We start from the raw sequence: 23940 nt of genomic DNA, 5'->3' as shown, positions 1-23940 counted from the left end.
GCCTTCTGGTAGATGTCTTAACAACAAGAGGTTAGCAACCATCTGCCTCCATAATGGCTTGGTTGAGTAAATTACCCAAAAGCCACAACTAGGACGCTTGCTCTTAACCTCCTATCAAGTTTGGCTGATATAAAAAAAAAGGTGGATAATCTATGACAAGGATTTGGGGTGCCACTTTCTTTACTGAAAGAGACCAGATTGAGGATTGATCCACAAACTTAATAACTAGGATAATAAATATTACTTCCCACCAAGTTTGGTTTGATACAACAGTTTGTTCTAGCAGATGTCATGATGACATAAGTTTTTGAGGATTCCCCTCCTCCTCTTGTAGAAGCCATGTTTGACCCAGAAACCCAAGCGACTAGGATGCTAGGTCGTGTTTCTCATCAAGTTTGGTTGAGATCTGACAAGTTTTCTTATAATTTTGCTAACAACGAGATTGTGACCCCCCCCCCTCTCCCTGTCTATAAATCAGATTTAATTTGAGCTTGTTTTAGTTCTGGGCTCTAGTTCTATTAACATATTATATGAAGTTTCAGAAAATTTGATCCACTTAGATATTTCAGAAAATATGAATGGTATTCGGAATTTGAGATTGACTTTTGTTGAATTATTATCTGAAAATCCAGAAGAGAAACAGAGTTTGGATCTTAGGTTCTCAAAGAGATAATTTTATATTCTACACGAGTCCAACATTACCTGACTACTAAGCCCCTAAAAAAAAAAATAATAATTCCAGAGCGTGGAGAATCTGGTTTTTCTCGTTTTGATATGGTTTAGTAGGGGATATGCATTTATTTTGTTGTGTTTTGTTGGGGGTGGGGGCGATGTCAGAAAAAATCTTCATCTTTGTTTCATGACCTAAGTATGAAGCTCTGAATTCTTATGAAAGAGATTCGTTTTGAATACTTTATTGTTCGAGTTGTCGTAAAAAGACAGCTAAAAAAAGAAGAAAAACATTTTAGAAACTTTTAGAATCAATTTTCTCATATTAGTCTAAATTATAAACGAGAAAATGAATGAATAACCAAAGTAATATATACATTTTTTTAATTTAATTAATTAATTTTTATTAATTTTTTTTAATTAATTAATTTTTTAATTAATTTTTTTTAATTAATTAATTTTTTAATTTAATTTGAATCCACTATTTTCAAGCTGTTGTGCTGATGATGAAAAAAAATAAAACCATTTTAATTTAAAACTAATATAAATTTTCTACCAATGCAGACGAACAGGCACCATATCCGGGGGGGGGGGGGGGCTTACGGGGTCCGATCCCCCTCGGAATTTGTGTCCGACTCCTAAAAACGTAACGAAAATGCATGTAAACAAATTTTTAATGCGTGTTTTATACTTCTTTTTTTTTATTGTAACCCTCCCCGAACAAAATCCTGGATGTGCCCTTGCTGACAGGTATTAATTGTCTAAAACTAGAGCTTACAGGAAGACTCTAACCTTCTAAGAACTGGAGATGACATTAGTTCTCCTAAACTAAAATCTCATTAGTGGTTTTGTCTTGTTTCGGTTTTGTGGACCTGGTATATTTTTGTCCAAGTAAAGTGCCCTAGCTTCGACGGTAGCATTTTTAGAAGTCAATATGAAATACTTACTGCACTTTATATAGTAAAGGCTCAGTAACTGATATTTCGTTCACTGTTTTATTTAAGTCAGAGTCATAAGCATATCCAAAAGTGGTATTCGGTATAAGTATTTTGTTCTTAACTCTATTCCTGTGAAGGAGTAGGGAATCAAAACCCCCCAAAAGTCTATTGTTACGTTCCGATTTCTTATTTTTCTGGGAGATCCTTTGGATTAATGTTAGACGGGAAACCCTCAACCCCTTCCACCCGTATCCCTTACCATAGCATCTCTATAAAACTTCGCATCTTTTTTCTATTGTATTTTCATAGGTGTTTTTAGTTAAGGAGATGTGTGTTTTTTTTTTATTCCAGAAACCGATATTTTGTTATCTTTAATTTTAGTAAATCAACGCCTGATGTAGTTCTAAAGGTAATAGTTTAAATACGCATTTTGGTAAGAGCTCTTCTCCTTGGGGGGAAGGGGACTTCAAACACATAAAAATGTATTTTTATGTTGTCGTTTGTGTTAATTTTTCAGAGGGATCCTTTAGTCCAATCTTAGGTGGACATCCCCCTCTTCACTCCTAATCTTCTTTATTCTATCTAAATAAAACTATATTTATTTTTTTCAACTATATTTTCTCAGCCTTATTCAATTGAGATAAACTGTAGGTTTTTTTTCTGATAAGTAATTTCAAAAACGGATTTTCTGTTTTCGTTACTTTTAGTAAATCTAAATCTTAAATAATTTCAGCCCTAAAACTTCAGCCCTTTCAGAACATATTTTCAATTTTCCAGACCATTTTATTTTGTTCGAAAATGTCTCTTTGATTTCTAGGGATCGGGGTTTAAAGCAAAATTTTCGCGAAAATCTTGGAATAAAGAAAATCTTATTCAAGAATATTGCTTTGAATCTGGATACAGGTGAATTTGGGCTGAACTCTATCTATGATAATTTATTAAAATCTGACAGAGTAAATTTCAATTTACCCAATGTAGTTGACCTTTGTACAACTGTTATATCATTGAACGCTAATCAACCGAATCCAAAAGGTCAAAGAGGCTACCTTCCGCCTTTGCTTTGAAAAGAATTAGTGAATTAAACAATATGTAGTTTATTTGATTTCGTATGTAAACTTTTTTTTAAAATTGTTTAGTTTAGTTTTACTACTGATGACGGTCACTGTATATGTGACCGAAATATCTGGTATATTTTGTGAATTTCTATACACTGTCTATTAAAAAGGATTTTATCCCTATTTTGAACTTTTATTTTATCGAAATCTAAATCTGTATTTATTTTTAGTAAAAGTAAATCTTTATTTATTTTTCTAGGATATTTGAAAAATCAATCATAGACGGGGAATCTCCCTTACTTCTATCCATCACGATATTATCTCAGTAGGGCGCTTTGCTCTATTCTATTTTCATAGGCAAAAGCTGATATTTTGATTTCGTTAATTTTAGTAAATCAGAGCCTGATGTATTTCCAAAAGTAGCTGTCAACATAAGTTTTTTGCTTAGAGATGAAGCTGTTACTGTACAGAAAAGGGTTATTCAAGCATTAACACATTTATATCCTGTGGTACTCCGATGGTTATCCAGGGCAAAAAGTATTACTAAAGAAATGAGTTCAGCTTGGGATTGGCTTGTCAGAATGAAAGGAGAAGTTATCAAATGGCTTGATCATGATAATGATGGGTACCGTTTTTCTTATTTTTATTTAGTTATTCATTCGTATTGACCAAAATAAGAAAGGATGCTAGTTTGATATAACTGGTGAGTAAGTTTTAATACCCAGCCAATCACTTTAGGTTATACAACTGTTAGCTAAATTTAATATTTCGCCTGGGTTCTTTTAGAATGAAAGTCCAGTTGGTTTGCTATCACCCCACCTGTATCCCCCTTTTCGTCTCATGGCTAGGGGATTTGTGTGTTTGTTTTTGGGGGAAGAGGTCTAAATATTATTTCTCTTATCTTCATAAAAAAGTATACGGTAAAAAAAAAAAAAAAAAATCTTATTCTAATTCCGCGTTGCTTATAGTAAATGCCATTGGGTGTCGCAAAAGGCAAAAATGGAACCAAATACAAAATAAAATTTCCACATCCGTAGAACCACCTGTATAAAAATAAAGAATCCCAATATATATTTGTGGAATAACATTTCTTATACAAAAATCATATCGGGAATAATCGCTTACTCTTTTATTCTTTTTTTAAAAGAGTAATTTTTTTTTTTAATACCTGTCGTCTGATTGGCTCTTTGGTTAGTGTATTTGTCAAACTGACTGATGATATTTTTCTATATTTGTAGGATTATGCAAAATTAGCGCTGTTCTGAAAACACGAAACAATATTGGGCTTTAGGGCAATAGCTATATAAAATGCTGCCATTTTATTACAATAGAAAGTGTGTTCGATTACAGTAGAAAAATACAGTAGTTTAGGATGTTTTTACATGGTTTGAAATTGCTTAGTTTGATAAAAATTGTCAAAAACGAGTGGTTGTTTTTTGTCATCCATTTAATCTCATTAAATGGTTGTTTTTTTGTTTTAAAATGGAAATTAGATAATAGAAACTATCGTAATCATCGTCTTAAGATTATTACAATCCTCATATGCAAATTATTCAAAAATCAAAAATTTGAATTAGAGATGCATATTGAAGCTCTGATCAAGCATGTAGGCCGTCTAGGAAAAGTTTAACAAATTTTCAATATGTAGTAACTGCTTATCCAGAAATTAGTTTGTTGCTGCTATGTTGAATTCTTCCATAATGCAACATTAACCTATGAAACGTAATATTCTAAGTAGAGAATTTATATTTGTATTAATTTTGAATTTTAATGGTGCTCTTCATTTTTGACATTATAATCATTCATCTATTTGTTATCAAGTTTTTAAGATATTTAAGGGACATTACACCCAGAACAATTGTTTTCATATATTTCAATCGCTCTCACTGGAGGAACAAAACTGATTTGTTTTGTGTCCACTCCCCTCTTTCTCTCTCTCCCGCTCTCTTTCTCTATTTGAATTGCCAAGGTAAGTCTCCTAGGTGATAAAGAAGAACCTAGGATAAGATATTTTCAAAAAGATTGCCTATGAAAGAGAAGATAACACCTGGATACTATTGTACTATAACTAAAAACTAAGGCAGCGAAATCAACAAAAATTGTAATGTAAATTGTTCCATAGCTTTATTAAGTTTTTTTTTCTTAGGAGAAGCTTAAAAAAGAAATAGACCTTCTGGTTGAAAATTTTCTGGTTGAAAATTGAGGAGACTGAGCTCATTAATCACTTTTTCTGAAGGGATTCAATATTGCTCTCGTTGTCTTTTAATCTAAATTTTTGCATTAGATATTAGAGAGTAGGCATATCCTCTCATTATGCAATTATAGTCCTAGGTGCCTCTGGGGGCACAGGAGGAACTAAGGTAAAATTTGACAGTGGTTAAAGCATAGCATATATTAAATCCGTAACCTAACCTAGGTACCTTTTTTCGCCCGTTCAACCCCAAAAAACTAAAGTTTAAACATTTATCACGGAGTGAGCAATACCTCACAAGGCAGCAAATCCCATGTTCTCCCTCCTTGAATCCCTTAATAAGTCTAAGTTTCTTGGATCACACTATTTGAAAAATATTCCTCTCATCTGTATATTGCATAATTGCATATTCATGTTTTTCATGGAGAGATAAAGTAATAGCATAGCCTACTGAAACAATTCTAAGAACTTTCTTTCTCTTTGAAACTCAGCCTAGTAATTTCTAGGAGAAGAATACCATGTTTTATATGTTTTACATCTACTATACACAGAATGAGAAAATGATGCTTATTTTTTTTTGGTTTGATATGGTGACCTTTTTTTTAAAGAAAAAACTATTTATTATTGACAGTGAAAGGATAGATCAAACAAAACCATAAAACTTAAGGCAGCGAAATTTCAATTGGTTCAAAACATCCAGAGCTATTTATGCACTAAGAATTTTACAAATCTCAATATTTATGGCAATCTCTGGATAATTGCCAAACAAACAGAACAAATATATTTCTAGGGATAAATCATTACGAGTTTTAATAACTCTACGTCTTTCTTGTTCCATGATATGGATTTCAGTTATAATGAAATTTTCCAGGATTCGAATTTCCGCCTTCGGGTTGTTTAATCGCTTTTATGGTGTCCTAGAAGAGTAATTGATTACTTGGAAATTGGGAAATTGTCTTCACCTTCAACTTCATTCCATGTTTTGTCCAAGGCTAAAACATGGCCACGTCCCGTGGCCGTGGAACCCGTGGCTAAAAACTCAAGGATGGGACCATTTTACCCTCTAATCCCTCCCAACTCACAAATGGGACACTAGATCTTGTTATGTCCGTCCGAAAAAGGACTTTTTCGGTGTTCTATAATTATCAGCTCGATCCGAGCAGCCCTCATGATCGTAGTTTTAAAAGGACGCGGTTACCAGGAGGAGAGTCCTTCAATCATACAGGACAACGCCTGCTCTCAATGGTCAGTTCAAAATTTTTTTAAAGCTCCTACCTTTCTCATAAAGTCTGTTAATTTGCCCGTGGGCCCAGAATTAGCATTCGAATAATTTCTTCAATTTCAATTCAATTTATAACTGGGATTTATTTTACAATATACATAAAAACAAACAAACAAAATACCCCCAGAAGCAAGCTTGTGCGGGGGTAATCCCTTCTCCCTAGTAATCCCTTCATTTGTGTTTAAAGGGAAAGGTCCTTGGGATCCTGAAATTGATTCAGATGAAAAATGTATGCGACCCAAGTTCCAATAAGGTATAACGTTCGCACCTTTCTAGTGCAATCCACTGATGAACTTTTTGATTTGAATTTAGCCATTTACATAAGCTGGAGTCGTTTCTCCGGAATCTGTTTAAAAAAAAAAAAAAAAAATGCTCTCGGCCAAAATATCCGTAAGATTTTTAAACAGTGTGTAATAAGTTATAAGTTTACCTTTCTTCGAAGATATATTTATGAATACGTCTAAACGAAATGAGCTATTTTTTGTTGCTTTGAGTCTTTGCTCCGAGGGCTGAATGGGCTGTACTACCTTCGGAGCAAGTTTTGTTTTTTTAGTTTTTGATCAAAATGGCCTCATTGAAATTTTGAAACGATGCCGTGTTTAATCGTGATGGGCCCCGGTGGTGCAGTAGGGCGCGGGAGGTGGCTAACTTATCTTTGATTGCTTTAAGCACTTATAAAGGGAATCAGAACTCGTAATTCCCCTTTGAATGAATACTTCACCGAACTACTATGACTGCTGGGTTAATACCGTAATCCTTGGTGAAAAAAAAGAAAAGGGAAAACAATAAAAAAAAAAAAAATCAGCAATCAAACCCATGACAAGAAAAGTACGTATGTTCATATACAGGGGGACTGGTAAAACGTTACTGTTGAGTAAGCGCAGCTTCAGGCGATCTGAATAATTCCTGGATTTCCAGATGCTTTTCAGTCGATTGAAGACTGCGTTAGCTTGATCTATTCTAGTTATGACTTCTTTTGTGGTAGATCCAGTATTCTCTATGATGCTGCCCAAATACTTAAACTCAATAACTTAAATTTCCTCACCAGCACATGTGATATGTAGGATTGGATGTTGTCATGGTTTTGTTTTTCCTGCATTTATTTTAAGACCATGCTGGCTGGCTTACACACTGACCCTGTGAATGAAGTACTGCAAACGTTGCTTGCAACCCTGAACTAATGTTATGTCGTCTGCGAAATCTAAATCGCTGACTGTTACACCGGATGATAATTCAATGCCATCTGTTGTTGTGTTGCGAAGGGTATAGTCAATAGTAATTACAAAGAGCAGTGATGACAACACGCATCCTTGTTTAACTCCAGATAAGATTCTAAAGTATCTTGTTTGGCCTTCTGGTGTCTTGATGCAGCATTCACTCCCTTCGTACAATGACATAACTATCTTAATTATTCTATCCGGAAAGCTGTAATAGTTCAGAATTTGCTACAAAGTTTCGCGGTTGACCGAATCGAAAGCCTTTTCAAAGTCGATGAAAGCCATGTATATTTTGGACCGCCACTCTTGACTTTCCTCTGTGAGCATGCGGAAAGTGAAAATAATATCTGCACATGAATGTCCTGCACGGAACCCATATTGTTCATCTCTCAAGTGTTTATCTAGTTCGGAATGTATCTTCCAAAATAACATGTCAAAGCACTTTCCTGGGCACTGTTTGTAAGCTGATTCCTCGCCAGTTTCCGGGAGCCGTAGCATCACCCTTTTTGAAAAGTCTGACCAGTGAGCCTCTCTTCCATTCAGGTGGTACTTCTTAATTCTACCAGATTTTGGTAAAGAACTTGACCAGTATGAGAAATGTCCTGGGATTGATGCCTTAATCGTCTCTGCCGTTATTCGGTCTTCACCTGGCCATTTTCCGTTTTTCAATTTCCTTGCTGCAGTACTTATCTCCATCACACTTGGTCGATACGGATCAAGTTGCGATACGGAATTAAAATCAAGTTGCCATCAAGCCATGGCTAATTGGAGAAAAAGCCAAAACCAATAGTCTAAGTGACAGGCAAAGCTGGCATAAGACTTTTTCAGAATTGTATAAAAATGATGTCCATCCAGGCTTTTATGGCCATTCTCATTCACAAGATATGACTTTTGGGTGGGTTTTCCCTTCTTTTGGAGCAACACCTCTTTTGATTAAGTTACCTATGCTAATAATTTCTGATGAGCACCTTTAAACTAAGTACCAGGGAGCCGAGCTTCTTTCAGCAAAGTGAATTTTAGACACAAAAACGGAGTCATGTGTATCGGGGAGTTTGACGGAGTCAAACTCCCCCACGGAAATGCGTGATCCATTATCCGGATTCACACTAGAAAAACTTTTCTTTGCAATTTATCTAGATTTAGCTTTTAAAGCTAAGATACAAAGAGAAGGTACTTTTGAAACTAGGGGTCTATTCTCCCCCTTCAATTGGCATCCCTTACTAGTGCAACGGCTGGAAGATCTTATTCTAATTCCGCGTTGCTTATAGTAAATGCCATTGGGTTTCGCGAAAGGCAAAAATGGAACCAAATACAAAATAAAAATTTCCACGTCCGTAGAACCACCTGTATAAAAATAAAGAGTCCCAATATAAATTAATGAAATAAATTATCTTACACAAAAATAATATCGGGAATAATCGCTTACTATCTTCTTTGCCTGGTTTGTAAAAAAAAATGAATTAATTAATTCATTTATAATAAGTCAGTTTTTATAAAATGACTTTGTTTTTGTTTAATTTTTTCATAAAATGACTTATTTCAAAAATCGTTAAACAGGTACCAATTTCTTTGAAGAACTTCTTTTTGGTGAGTTTTCAATGTTAAAGTGGCTTTCAAGGCAACTAATTAGTGAAAAATCGCATATTACAATGCAAAATCAACTCAGGTAGGATTGATATCAATCACTCAGTCTTAATGTCAAATTTTATGTTGACAGTTTTCAGGTCTTTTGGTCTCTGAGTTAAACTTCGTATTGTATTTAATAAATGTATATTAAGGGTGCTGAATATGATTATAATAATTATAATTTTGTTGGGTGTTGTTTGGAGGTTCGTTGGTTTTCGAGTCCGGTAAGTTGAGCTCTAATTATGTTTTTTTTTTTTTTTTTTTTTTTTTATTATGTGGGTTTTCTCCCGCACAAGCATTTCTTCAGGGAATAGATGTTTTATATATTTTTTTTTTTTAAAAAAACCCATTGTTACTTGTTTGGGGCAGGGGGCAACCAATTTTCTGAAAGTTGCAACCCATCTAGATCGTTTGTTAAGGTCAATGTTAGTATGCTAATTTTCAGAAAAATTATCATGCACCTCTGAAAGGTATACTGGTTTTGCTCATTTTTTTTATAACATTTCTATACTGCATTTCTTAATTAACATAACATATAACGCCAAAGCCGTCATTTGCTAGATCGCTCATTCTCTTTCTCTGAAAACAATACTTTAGTTGCAATTAAAAAGTAAACGTACTTCCACAATTCTTAATATATATACATATCTTTGTTGTCATTCCTTAAGAACCTTTTAAATGTTTTATTTTATGTGTCTTGTAGTGTAAGAACATTGACAAATAAGTTTTACGAGATGGTGATCATCTGCCAAACTTACCGTGACGATGAGTCTGCTTCAAAGGAATCAGAATTCAGTTTAGATGCCATACCCCCAACATTGAAGATTTTAAAGTCTCGAAAGCTTGAAGATGAGGCTAATAAACTGATGGCTGACCTTATTAAGTTCCATGGCTCAATGCATATTAGTTCAGCGAATCTTTTGGCGTGTATGGGCACTCTGTCACTTATTGCTCGTGCAAGGCCGATGTTTATGGGACAAGTTATAAGTGCGATGGAAATGCTTCATGGTAAGTTAAGCTGATAAAATTAATGCAAAAAACACAAAATAATTATTACAAAAAGAAACTAATTCAAAGTTGTCATTTTTAGACTTTTTGTATATTTTATTTTCTCTGACCTATACTTAGAAAAAAAAAAAAAAAAATTTGTCTCTATGTCCGAGACAGTATTGCAGAAAAAAAGAAAAATAAAACGATACAGAGACGGGTAAGACTTTTTATAAAGACAGTGATTGATTGTGCAACTGTAGTCCAGTTATTTCGATTTATGTCCAGAAATGTTTTTTGTCGAAAAAAATATAAAAAGAAGGAATAAGAATAGTTAAGAAAATAGAAAGAAGATTAGAATAGTTAAGAAAAAGAAAAAAAGTAAAAGAAAGACACAGAAATTCATCAAAGTAAAACTTACAGTAAGAAGCGTGGGAAGAGACCCCCTTGTTCAGCAAATTATACGAAAGTTTTGTAGCAAATTGGCTAAAAGTTGAAGTTGAACCCCTCCTTGATCCTCATCAGTACGGTAACAGAAAGAATACATCGACATCCCATTATCTAGTCAGTCTTACATTTTATTTTTAAGCATGTTGATGAGCCTGGTAAATGGCTAAACTTAATAACAATTGATTTTAAATTTCGATTTGTTCGAATTTCGGGTTTCGATTTGATTGATCATAACATTTTAATTTCTAAGCTTTTAGTTGATTTTAGAATGAATCCTACTGTTGTGAAAATGATTCAAAGTTTTTTAATAAATAGGTTTCAAATTTTAAAATATAAGAAGTCTTTCTCTGAACCTGAGCCAGTCAAAATTGTATTCTGGGTCCAATTCTTTTTCTAGTTATGATCAATGATATTGCTAATGATTGTGAAGACCGCTGGAAGTATGTTGACGACTTTAGCCTTGGAGAAATTTGTAAAGCAAATGAATGTAGCAAAAACAATAAGTAGAACAACAGGGAACTTTTATACAAGACAGTGGAACGCAACTTTAAATGAATATTTCGACCCTATATCCAAGGGCTGTCCTCAGCAAAACAAACGAAGAGAATAAAAAACCATATAAAAGAAGCTGACATTAAAATTCAATCATTAAAACTGAAAAGAGTTAAAAAAAAAAAAATTGAAACAGCCCTAATATCATTACTTCAAGGAAGTTCAACCAGGACTCTGGTTGAACTTCCTTGAAGTAATGATATTAGGGCTGTTTTAAAAAAAAAAATTTAAAACTCTTTTCAGTTTTAATGATTGAATTTTAATGTAAGTTTCTTTTATATTGTTTTTATTCTCTTCGTTTGTTTTGCTGAGGATGGCCCTTGGATATAGGGTCGAAATATTCATTTAAATTTGCGTTCCACTGTCTTGTATAAAAATTTCCCTGTTGTTCTACTTATTGTTTATGATGGAAAGGCAGTGTGGTCTTCGTCGCTATTTAAATGTAGTAAAGCTCAAATTTTAACTGATAATGTGAAGACTAAAGCTTCCAGTTCAAATATGAAAGTAAATGACAGTAAATCTTCAATTTTAACTATTTCATTTTTTAATTCTTCTGAAACAAATTTTCTGACAACTATCTCTGATTCTCTTAAAGTCAGGAAGATTGAACTCTTTGGAGTATTATTACCAGTGATTTAAAATGGGAAACAAGCACATCTAGTCTAGTAAAAAGGGGTAATGCTGGGCTGAAGATGCTCAAGCTTATGTCGAGACATGATGCCCCTCCAGATCACCTCCTCCGAATATTTACATCTTTTATTCGCCCTATTCTGGAATATGCAGCTCTTGTATGGCATTTTGGACTGACGACTAAGCAAAGCGGCAGGATTGAAAGAGCTGTAATGATAGTATCAAATCATGCAGAAATGTCGTATGAAGAGCTGCTGACAAAGTTTAAAATGCAAACTCTGAAAAAAGGAAGAGATAAACTCTGCATGGATTTCGGAAGAAAATCTCTGATCCATCCAATCCACAAACCCCCCCCCCCTTCAATCCACAACAAAACGACACCCGCGCAGGGTTGCAGTGCCTGTTGAGAAACTTCAGCCGGTACGCTGTGCCCAGCAGCGGTTAGCGAAAAGTTTTATACCTAGTTTTGTTAATATGTACAACGAAAATCAGGAGGATTGATTAGTGGTTTTTTTTTTTTATATTCAATTTTTAATGTGACTATGCCTGTCTAAGGGTAATATGACTAATGCTTTTAATTGTGACCATACCAAAAAAATTGGCAGTGCCATGAAGATTTTCGTGAAAATAAAAGTTTACCTATCTATCATCTTTCTAAGAGAGTAAGCTGAAGAAATTCTCTTATGCAGTAAAACAAAGCAAGATACAACAGAATGAAATGGCAAGAAAGCTTGCAGTTTTGACAGATAGAAGATTTTTTTCGCTCTACTTGCTATCTTTTGGTATTTTTTGCTGTAGAAAATTTAGTTTAGATGTTAATGCTTTGCCTTTATTTTTCTATTTTGTTTTTGTTGAATTTTTTTTCTGTTTTCCTTTTTTATCAATTGGTTTTATGTTGAAAATATATCCAGATGTGAAATCGAAATATTTGATTTATTTTTAATAATAATTATTAGTGTTGTTATTGAAATTTTTACACGATATGTTTCTTTGTTTTAAAAAAGTCCAACTATTTTGAAAAATATCATCTACTATATTGCAGGGAGTCGATCAAATGGTGAATAAAAAATTTACTTATTTTCACAGAATATTGAAAATAAAGCTTATAAAACTAGTGGCGTCTAACAGTTCGTGGTAATTAAGGTAATCTCGGTAAGTAAGAAGCGATCCCAGAATTTCTCCAAAAGAAAATTGGGTTCTGGGAAATCTCTGCAATAATTAGCGGCTGTAAATAAACAAATGTTAACACAAATTGAAAACCGTCAACAGTGTTCGTTATCGACGACTAAATCAGGTATTAAATAATTACATTCAGAAAATAAAAACAAGATTCAAAATACAAATAAATATATAATCTTGAGTCACATCTAACTTTCTCCCGATCAGGGAAATTATTCATTTTTGTGTTTTTGCCCTTATACAAGGGAACAAATTAATTTCCTAATTTTCTACAAATTTAACGAATGAGAAAGTTTCCAATTGGGAAACTTTAATTTAACGAATTTAATTTAACAAATTTAACGAATGAGAAAAGTTTCCAATCTTTTGAAATTGTCTGATTTGATGGGGCTAGTTTATAATTAGGAATAATATATCCCAGCAGGTGGGATCGAATTACTTTAATTTTTAATATATTTAAGTTCATATATTTAATTCTTAATATATATTAAGTTACTTAAATATAAATAATATATTCAAATTACGTTTTAATCCTCAAATGTGTATACTGTTCTTCCAAAATTAATATGAAATTCTCATCAGTAGTTTATTTGGATTTCTCAGTGACTAAATTGTCTGTTGTCGAAGCATAGCCGTAAAAGGGTGATGGGGGATAAGGATCCCCCCCCCCCCTTTTAAGACTACTTCGAAGAACATCAAGAAATTTTGAAAAAAATGTATCCCAAATCCCTTTTTCAACTTACCTCCGTCCAAATATGTCTTGGATGTCTATTCCCCTAAATAGATCTTATGTATTAACGAATTATTAAGTGAGAGGTCAATTAATTAGAAGTTAATTTCGATTAAAACAAGTTTAGTATTTGAGATTATTTTTATTATTTTATAGTATTTTAAGTGAGGTGATTGTGCTTCCGGGGGGGGGGGGAGGAAACCAATAGTTAAGGAAATAATACGTAATTGTGGAGGAGGCGTGTGGTCGTATTGGGAGTGAAGAGAGAACCGTTCTGATGATAGTGATGAATATTTATATTTATGGGTCTCAACGTCCAATGTGTGACAGAGCAGTGCCTTTTATGTTATTTTATTTCCTTTTTTTTTCAAATAAACCCCCGATTGATTGATTGTACCAAGCATAACTGGTATAATATAAAAAAAAACTAACGGAAATGCCAGCAGGGGAGTGGCTGGTATTCTATCCTGGGAAGGAGGGGATCTAACTGTTAGAGGTCTTTAAATAGCTATCATTTTTATCAAAAGCATGGATCAAAGTATAATTTCTCTCATTCAAAGAGAGGAAGGATACCGACCTTATATACTCCCTCCCCTTGGTCAGGCCGGTGAAAGTCAATGATAAAAGAGCTCTAAAAAAAGGTCCATTGTTGTTTTCTTGAAATTAAGAAGTATATGTTTTAAAATAGCCGAAAATTTTCTAAACCAGCGTAAGTCGAGACAATACTGCGCAACAATTAAAATGTATTGGGCTCGGAATTAGTGTGCTCTTATTTTTCCCCTTTTTAAATAAAAAACTACCTTAAAAATGACCGATTAGCTTTCGGCTTGTAGATACCAACTTCTTATAATTAATTTTTTTAGGATGCCTACATTTTTTTTTGTTTTTTCAGTTGAATTTGGTGTTTTAGACAAAACTGGAATTAAAAAAATCATTACCCAAAAGTCGTGGGTACCAAAAAGGAATAAATATGATTACATATGAGAATTCAGCTCGCAAAAGGCACTAGAAAACTTGCCCAGATTATAAACAAGTCGTTTACGTGGTAATAAGATAAGATTTATTCATAATCAATTAATCATACAAGAAAATACATTGTGCTACTCCCCCAAAGGCTCCTAGGCCTGTAATAGAGGGGGAATACATACCGTTTAAATCAAACACTAAATCAATAGAAAAACATTAAAATAGGCCTACATTGAATAATCCAATCAATACATACAATCCAATCACAACATTCCTAATCCCCCTCGAAAGGCTCCATGGCCAGGGATACAAGGGGGTAATGAAAAAACTAGTTGTTTTTTGTTGAGAAAGTAGGAAAATATAATGCTCAGTAATGTTTGCTAGTGCAGGTTTGTATGCTGAATTCGAAAATCTAAAACTTTCTCTAGCATTCCTTGTTTTTACGCTAAGATTTTTTGAAATTATGGGGTCGGTTTCTCATATCGTGGACTTAAGAGTCTTGCAAAATCATTCCGTAAAGATTATGGCCACAAGAAATAAATTTGATTTTATTTTTGAATTCAGCAGACAATTTTTGTTATTTATTTTTATAATCCAGAAGATAAACGTCATGAAAAATAAGTTTAAAAAATATATATAGAAAACTGAAACTAATTGAAAAACTTTGGATGCATACTCAAGTACACTGCAAAAAGTATTATTAGAATTACATATTTTAGTTCCCGATACAAAAAATTTCAAATTTGTTGTCCGTAGTAATCTAAGCCTATGCAATTCAAACTTATTTTTTATAAGTAAATATGTCGCCCGTTTGAAGTTATTTTTTTTTGTATATCTTTCGGCTCAGACTCAACTTGTATTGATATTGGTCCTAATGTATGTATTAGGGACGTCGTCCTTGTAACCTAGAAACTTCAAACTGCAATTACTCAAAACTCTTGCAATTATTTTTTTTATTTTAGACGGATGGTTTCTGTCTTTCTATCCAAAAGCAGTAATATTTTATTCGAAACGTGACACTTTATAAGCTATAACCTACTCTGTTGCATTCTTATTTTTTTAAAGTAGTAATTATGTTACATTTTATATAGTAAACATCAGCACCAAGCTTGAAATAGTCAGAAGTTATCTCCTTCAAAACTAGAGGCTTTTTCGCCTTGACCACTCCTGTAAATACCGCAACCTGACTTTTCCGTCGCTGAAACCATGGTGTGCTGGCAGTAAATAAAATCTAATCTTGTCAAAATGGAGGCTTTAAATCTCGTAAATTTACTTTGAACTATTAGTAGAAAAAATCTTCAAAATCACTAATTCATGACTATCAGGGACACAATTTCAACAAAACCTAGACAGGGGGGGGGGGTCCTGTGTTTTCATACCTCCCTCTCAAATTCTTATTTGAGTTTTATCCCTATATTCATATTGTCACACAGAGAATATATGTGAAAGGGAAATTTTCCTCCAGACTGATCTCTAGAACTCCCTCGAAATTAACCCTAAGACCATGTTTTTGATGTTTTAACCCCCTCCATACAAATTGTATCTGATATCCCCCAGTCTTAACGTTGTCCTTGTTCAGATATGTCTTATTTTGACATATATTTTATATTTTTGTTCTTATTTTGTTCGCTTTAAATCTCTGGAGAAAATATCTTCCAAGATAAATATTTTCCAAAACAGCAAGTTTTTTGCAATATGAATGTCTACTTCTAATTTTCTACCTAAATAGAAAGTAAAAATAGCTACATCATTTATCCTGCCTTAATGAAAATCGCTATCTGCGGAACCTATCAAGTGTATTTTATTACCTAGAGATTTATAAGCAATTTCCCCTAGAAAAGAATTGTTTCCAAGGTAATTTATGGACTAAATTGAATTCCTTTGACTTATTCTCGAGTTTTTAATATTCCGGGCTTACAACAGAGACTGATCTTTTCTAATTAGTCTGAACTTGGTTATTATATCCATTCTTTCTTTATTGAAAGTAAATATTGGGCTCAGCAAACATCCTCATAAGATCCCAGTTGAGAGGGGAACTAAGGGGCTATGTTAAATTGGAAATTCTGATGAACCGATGAGAATATGTATCCAGGATCTTCGATTCGGAAATAAAATTTTTTTAAATGTTTCGTTACTGGTGCGTTATATGGATACTTCTAAAAAGTCAAGTTTGGTTAATGCTAATGAATTAAAATAAAATAGGATGATTATATAATAGTGTACAAACAAGTTTTGGCTATATATTTTGCACATTAGGGGGGATGGGGGTAAAGCATAGCATATATTAAATACATAACCTAGCCTAACCTAGGTACCTTTTTTCCCCTTAAACCCCAAAAACAATTGTTTAAATATTGTGATTCATTGAGAAACCACGGCTTTGCAGTCATTTATGTATAGCGGTCTCTTGAGAATAACCTGTTTGACGGGTTTTCGTGACCGGTTTCCTTGTACAATATATAAAAGTGTCCATATAACGCACCTGTACCAATGTTTCTTTAAAAGAACTTATGAAAAAAATTATCTCTACATAAGACCTAATAAGAATAGATACAAGACGATATGGAGTGGCTTATCCTTTGATCGCGGTGAAAAAGAGAGGTGCAGGGAGCAGTTTCCTAGTGAAAGCACGATTAAAACTGTTCTCTACTCATTATAATTTCTTTCTATGATTAACTGTACTTGTTTTCTTTTGTTTTTTATTGATTACTCCATCAGTGCTGTGATTATAAATTTATACTGGACTGTAATTCTATACATTCGTGCATAATACCTTGCCGCTAGGAGGGCATTTAATGCTCTTTAGTCACAGGGACATTTAATGACGTGGGTCGAAAAGACGGGACTAATGGGTAGTGATTTATAATTAACTGAAGCCAGATTGATAATTTTTGTTTGAAAGGTTAACTAAACGGACACTGAAGTGAGGATAATAGGTGATAAAGAATCAACGCGGATTTAGACAGTCGAACTTGGATGTTTTACGAGGCAGAATGAACATTTACCATTTACAAAATTGGATTTTTTTAGGAAGAGGGTATGTACGATTTACTGGTATTATGCATCACACATGAATAGAAGACATGGCTCTGTTTGTAGGTTTTAGCGAGTCGAGTTCAAATTGACAACTCAGTCTTAAGGATGGATAAAAAGCAATGCACAATAAACCACCCCTAATGACCCTTTCCTATATCCCTTTCTACTTTTGTTCTTTTTTCTGCTTTCATTTATCTGGTAATCCTGACTTACTAATAGTCATTTCTGCACGGTAAAATGATCTGCTCATATTGCACTACTTTTAATTTCAGCCCCTGTATATTCTTACCTTTTATTCTTCTCTGGTGTAAGTTTTCAGCCGATCGGTAATTTTGTTAGGTTGGCAGCAGGCGGTAGGTCTACAACACTGTTCAAATTGCCAGATAAAGAGTAAAGACGAATAAAGAGTAAGGCATCTTGAACTTCAACTAATGACCCATCCTCCTCTCCCATTTTTATTTTCGCTCTTTTTTCTGCTTTCACTTACATGGTTATCCTGACATTCTTAGTAGCCATCTCTGCACGCAAAATGATACATTCATATTCTACTGCTTGATTTCAGGACCTTGTATATTCTCACCTTTATTCTTCTTTGGGTTAAACTTTCAGCCGGTCGGCAATTTTCTCCGGTTAGCAGCATGCAGTAAGTCTACAACAGTGTTCGAATTGCTAGATAAAGAAAAAGGACGAATAAAGAGCAAGTCATTTTTGGCTTCCACTTTATTTTCTTTTTTACTGCTTTCACTTACATGGTTATCCTGACATTCTAGTAATCATTTTTGCACGGAAAAAAGGTTGTCTTCATACTGTACTGTTTATATCTGGACCTTGTATATTATCACCTTTTATTCTTCTTTTGTGTAAACTTTCAGCGGATCGGCAATTTTGCCAGGTCGGCGGCATGCAGTAGGTCTACAACAGTGTTCAAATTGCCAGATAAAGAGTAAAGATGAATAAAAAAGCAAGTCATCTTTAGCTTCCACTAATGACCCTTTCCCTTCTCCCATTTTTTGGCTCTTTTTTCTGCTTTCACTTTCATGGTTATCCTTAAATTCTAGTAGTCATTTCTGCACGGCAAAATGTTATCTTCGTATCGTACTGCTTGATTTATGGACCTGGTGTATTTTCACCTTTTATTCTTCTTTTGTGTAAACTTTCAGTGGATCGGTAATTTTGCCAGGTCGGCGGCATGCATTAGGTCTACAACAGTGTTCAAATTGCCAGATAAAGAGTAAAAATGAATAAAAAGCAAGTCATCTTTAGCTTCCACTAATGACCCTTTCCCTTCTCCCATTTTTTGGCTCTTTTTTCTGCTTTCACTTTCATGGTTATCCTGAAATTCTAGTAGTCATTTCTGCACGGCAAAATGTTATCTTCGTATCGTACTGCTTGATTTATGGACCTGGTGTATTTTCACCTTTTATTCTTCTTTTGTGTAAACTTTCAGTGGATCGGCAATTTTGCCAGGTCGACGGCATGTATTAGGTCTACAACAGTGTTCAAATTGCCAGATAAAGAGTAAAGATGAATAAAAAGCAAGTCATCTTTAGCTTCCACTACTGACCCTTTCCCTTCTCCCATTTTTTTTGCTCTTTTTTCTGCTTTCACTTTCATGGTTATCCTGAAATTCTAGTAGTCATTCCTGCACGGCAAAATGTTATCTTCGTATCGTAATGCTTGATTTATGGACCTGGTGTATTTTCACCTTTTATTCTTCTGTTGTGTAAACTTTCAGCGGATCGGCAATTTTGCCAGGTCGGCGGCATGCATTAGGTCTACAACAGTGTTCAAATTGCCAGATAAAGAGTAAAGATGAATAAAAAGCAAGTCATCTTTAGCTTCCACTAATGACCCTTTCCCTTCTCCCATTTTTTTGGCTCTTTTTTCTGCTTTCACTTTCATGGTTATCCGGAAATTCTAGTAGTCATTTCTGCACGGCATAATGTTATCTTCGTATCGTACTTCTTGATTTATGGACCTGGTCTATTTTCACCTTTTATTCTTCTTTTGTGTAAACTTTCAGTGGATCGACAAATTTGCCAGTTCGGTGGCATGTAGTAGGTCTACAACATTGTTCAAGCTGCCAGATAAAGAGAAAAGATGAATAAAAAGCAAGTCATCTTTATCTTCCACTAATGACCCTTTCCCTTCTCCCATTTTTTTGGCTCTTTTTTCTGCTTTCACTTTCATGGTTATCCTAAAATTCTAGTAGTCATTTCTGCACGGCATAATGTTATCTTCGTATCGTACTGCTTGATTTATGGACCTGGTCTATTTTCACCTTTTATTCTTCTTTTGTGTAAACTTTCAGTGGATCGGCAATTTTGCCAGGTCGGCGGCATGCAGCAGGTCTACAACAGTGTTCAAATTGCCAGATAAAGAGAAAGGACGAATAAAGAGCAAGTCATTTTTGGCTTCCACTTTCTTTTCTTTTTTACTGCTTTCACTTACATGGTTATCCTGACATTCTAGTAATCATTTTTGCATGGCAAAAAGGTTGTCTTCATACTGTACTGTTTATATCTGGACCTTGTATATTATCACCTTTTATTCTTCTTTTTTGTAAACTTTCAGTGGATCGGCAATTTTGCCAGGTCGGCGGCATGCATTAGGTCTACAACAGTGTTCAAGTTGCCAGATAAAGAGTAAAGATGAATAAAAAGCAAGTCATCTTTAGCTTCCACTAATGACCCTTTCCCTTCCCCCCATTTTTCGGCTCTTTTTTCTGCTTTCACTTTCATGGTTATCCTGAAATTCTAGTAGTCATTTCTGCACGGCATAATGTTATCTTCGTATCGTACTGCTTGATTTATGGACCTGGTCTATTTTCACCTTTTATTCTTCTTTTGTGTAAACTTTCAGAGGATCGGCAATTGTGCCAGGTCGGCGGCATGCAGTAGTTCTACAACAGTGTTCAAATTGCCAGATAAAGAGTAAAGATGAATAAAAAGCAAGTCATCTTTAGCTTCCACTAATGACCCTTTCCCTTCCCCCCATTTTTCGGCTCTTTTTTCTGCTTTCACTTTCATGGTTATCCTGAAATTCTAGTAGTCATTTCTGCACGGCATAATGTTATCTTCGTATCGTACTGCTTGATTTATGGACCTGGTGTATTTTCACCTTTTATTCTTCTTTTGTGTAAACTTTCAGCGGATCGGCAATTTTGCCAAGTCGGCGGCATGCATTAGGTCTACAACAGTGTTCAAATTGCCAGATAAAGAGTAAAGATGAATAAAAAGCAAGTCATCTTTAGCTTCCACTAATGACCCTTTCCCTTCTCCCATTTTTTTTGCTCTTTTTTCTGCTTTCACTTTCATGGTTATCCTGAAATTCTACTAGTCATTCCTGCACGGCAAAATGTTATCTTCGTATCGTACTGCTTGATTTATGGACCTGGTGTATTTTCACCTTTTATTCTTCTTTTGTGTAAACTTTCAGTGGATCGGCAATTTTGCCAGTTCGGTGGCATGCATTAGGTCTACAACAGTGTTCAAACTGCCAGATAAAGAGTAAAGATGAATAAAAAGCTAGTCATCTTTAGCTTCCACTAATGACCCTTTCCCTTCTCCCATTTTTTTGGCTCTTTTTTCTGCTTTCACTTTCATGGTTATCCTGAAATTCTAGTAGTCATTTCTGCACGGCAAAATGTTATCTTCGTATCGTACTGCTTGATTTATGGACCTGGTGTATTTTCACCTTTTATTCTTCTTTTGTGTAAACTTTCAGTGGATCGGCACTTTTGCCAGGTCGGCGGCATGCATTAAGTCTACAACAGTATTCAAATTGCCAGATAAAGAGTAAAGATGAATAAAAAGCAAGTCATCTTTATCTTCCACTAATGACCCTTTCCCTTCTCCCATTTTTTTGGCTCTTTTTTCTGCTTTCACTTTCATGGTTATCCTGAAATTCTAGTAGTCATTTCTGCACGGCAAAATGTTATCTTCGTATCGTACTGCTTGATTTATGGACCTGGTGTATTTTCACCTTTTATTCTTCTTTTGTGTAAACTTTCAGTGGATCGACAATTTTGCCAGGTCGGCGGCATGCAGTAGGTCTACAACAGTGTTCAAATTGCTAGATAAAGAGAAAGGACGAATAAAGAGCAAGTCATTTTTGGCTTCCACTTTATTTTCTTTTTTACTGCTTTCACTTACATGGTTATCCTGACATTCTAGTAATCATTTTTGCATGGCAAAAAGGTTGTCTTCATACTGTACTGTTTATATCTGGACCTTGTATATTATCACCTTTTATTCTTCTTTTTTGTAAACTTTCAGTGGATCGGCAATTTTGCCAGGTCGGCGGCATGCATTAGGTCTACAACAGTGTTCAAATTGCCAGATAAAGAGTAAAGATGAATAAAAAGCAAGTCATCTTTAGCTTCCACTAATGACCCTTTCCCTTCCCCCCATTTTTCGGCTCTTTTTTTCTGCTTTCACTTTCATGGTTATCCTGAAATTCTAGTAGTCATTTCTGCACGGCATAATGTTATCTTCGTATCGTACTTCTTGATTTATGGACCTGGTGTATTTTCACCTTTTATTCTTCTTTTGTGTAAACTTTCAGTGGATCGGCAATTTTTCCAGGTCGGCGGCATGTATTAGGTCTACAACAGTGTTCAAATTGCCAGATAAAGAGTAAAGATGAATAAAAAGCAAGTCATCTTTAGCTTCCACTAATGACCCTTTCCCTTCTCCCATTTTTTTTGATCTTTTTTCTGCTTTCACTTTCTTGGTTATCCTGAAATTCTAGTAGTCATTCCTGCACGGCAAAATGTTATCTTCGTATCGTACTGATTTATTTATGGACCTGGTGTATTTTCACCTTTTATTCTTCTTTTGTGTAAACTTTCAGCGGATCGGCAATTTTGACAGGTCGGCGGCATGCATTAGGTCTACAACAGTGTTCAAATTGCCAGATAAAGAGTAAAGATGAATAAAAAGCAAGTCGTCTTTAGCTTCCACTAATGACCCTTTCCCTTCTCCCATTTTTTTGGCTCTTTTTTCTGCTTTCACTTTCATGGTTATCCTGAAATTCTACTAGTCATTCCTGCACGGCAAAATGTTATCTTCGTATCGTACTGCTTGATTTATGGACCTGGTGTATTTTCACCTTTTATTCTTCTTTTGTGTAAACTTTCAGTGGATCGGCAAAATTTGCCAGGTCGGCGGCATGCAGTAGGTCTACAACATTGTTCAAATTGCCAGATAAAGAGTAAAGATGAATAAAAAGCAAGTCATCTTTAGCTTCCACTAATGACCCTTTCCCTTCTCCCATTTTTTTTGCTCTTTTTTCTGCTTTCACTTTCATGGTTATCCTGAAATTCTACTAGTCATTCCTGCACGGCAAAATGTTATCTTCGTATCGTACTGCTTGATTTATGGACCTGGTGTATTTTCACCTTTTATTCTTCTTTTGTGTAAACTTTCAGCGGATCGGCAAATTTGACAAGTCGGCGGCATGCATTAGGTCTACAACAGTGTTCAAATTGCCAGATAAAGAGTAAAGATGAATAAAAAGCAAGTCATCTTTAGCTTCCACTAATGACCCTTTCCCTTCTCCCATTTTTTGGCTCTTTTTTCTGCTTTCACTTTCATGGTTATCCTAAAATTCTAGTAGTCATTTCTGCACGGCAAAATTTTATCTTCGTATCGTACTGCTTGATTTATGGACCTGGTTTATTTTCACCTTTTATTCTTCTTTTGTGTAAACTTTCAGTGGATCGGCAATTTTGCCAGGTCGGCGGCATGCAGTAGGTCTACAACAGTGTTCAAATTGCTAGAAAAAAAGAGAAAGGACGAATAAAGAGCAAGTCATTTTTGGCTTCCACTTTATTTTCTTTTTTACTGCTTTCACTTACATGGTTATCCTGACATTCTAGTAATCATTTTTGCACGGCGAAAAGGTTGTCCTCATACTGTACTGTTTATATCTGGACCTTGTATATTATCACCTTTTATTCTTCTTTTGTGTAAACTTTCAGCGGATCGGCAATGTTGCCCGGTCGGCAAAATTTATCTAGCAACAAATTGCTAGATAAAGAGAAAGGACGAATAAAGAGCAAGTCTCTTTAAATAAAGTCTCTTTAATAAAGAGCAAGTTTCAAAGCTTTTTATTCATCTTTACTCTTTATCTGGCAATTTGAACACTGTTGTAGACCTACTGCATGCCGCCGACCGGGCAAAATTGCCGATCCGCTGAAAGTTTACACAAAAGAAGAATAAAAGGTGATAATATACAAGGTCCAGATATAAACAGTACAGTATGAAGACAACCTTTTTGCCGTGCAAAAATGATTACTAGAATGTCAGGATAACCATGTAAGTGAAAGCAGTAAAAAAGAAAATTAAGTAGAAGCCAAAAATGACTTGCTCTTTATTCGTCCTTTCTCTTTATCTAGTAATTTGAACACTGCTTAGCTTTTTATTCATC

The 23940-nt window shown here is 34.5% G+C and overlaps 1 protein-coding gene across 1 annotated transcript in view; it reads left to right on the top strand.

Moving 5' to 3' along the window:
* Nucleotides 1-23940, top strand: part of LOC148949892 (symplekin-like) — a 152365-nt gene that overhangs the window by 12040 nt on the left and 116385 nt on the right. Inside the window, exons 3-4 of the mRNA XM_089091983.1 lie at nt 3054-3287; nt 9682-9986. Coding sequence (XP_088948109.1) covers nt 3054-3287; nt 9682-9986 — 539 coding nt within the window. The remainder of the gene's footprint in view (nt 1-3053; nt 3288-9681; nt 9987-23940) is intronic.

This window comes from Artemia sp. Qi Xiang Cuo, chromosome 7 (genome assembly GCF_049724085.1).
Source record: "Artemia sp. Qi Xiang Cuo chromosome 7, ASM4972408v1, whole genome shotgun sequence".
Taxonomy (NCBI): Eukaryota; Metazoa; Arthropoda; class Branchiopoda; order Anostraca; family Artemiidae; genus Artemia; species Artemia sp. Qi Xiang Cuo.
Note: the sequence above shows the minus strand (reverse complement) of the source record. Positions and strands in the feature narration are given on the sequence as shown.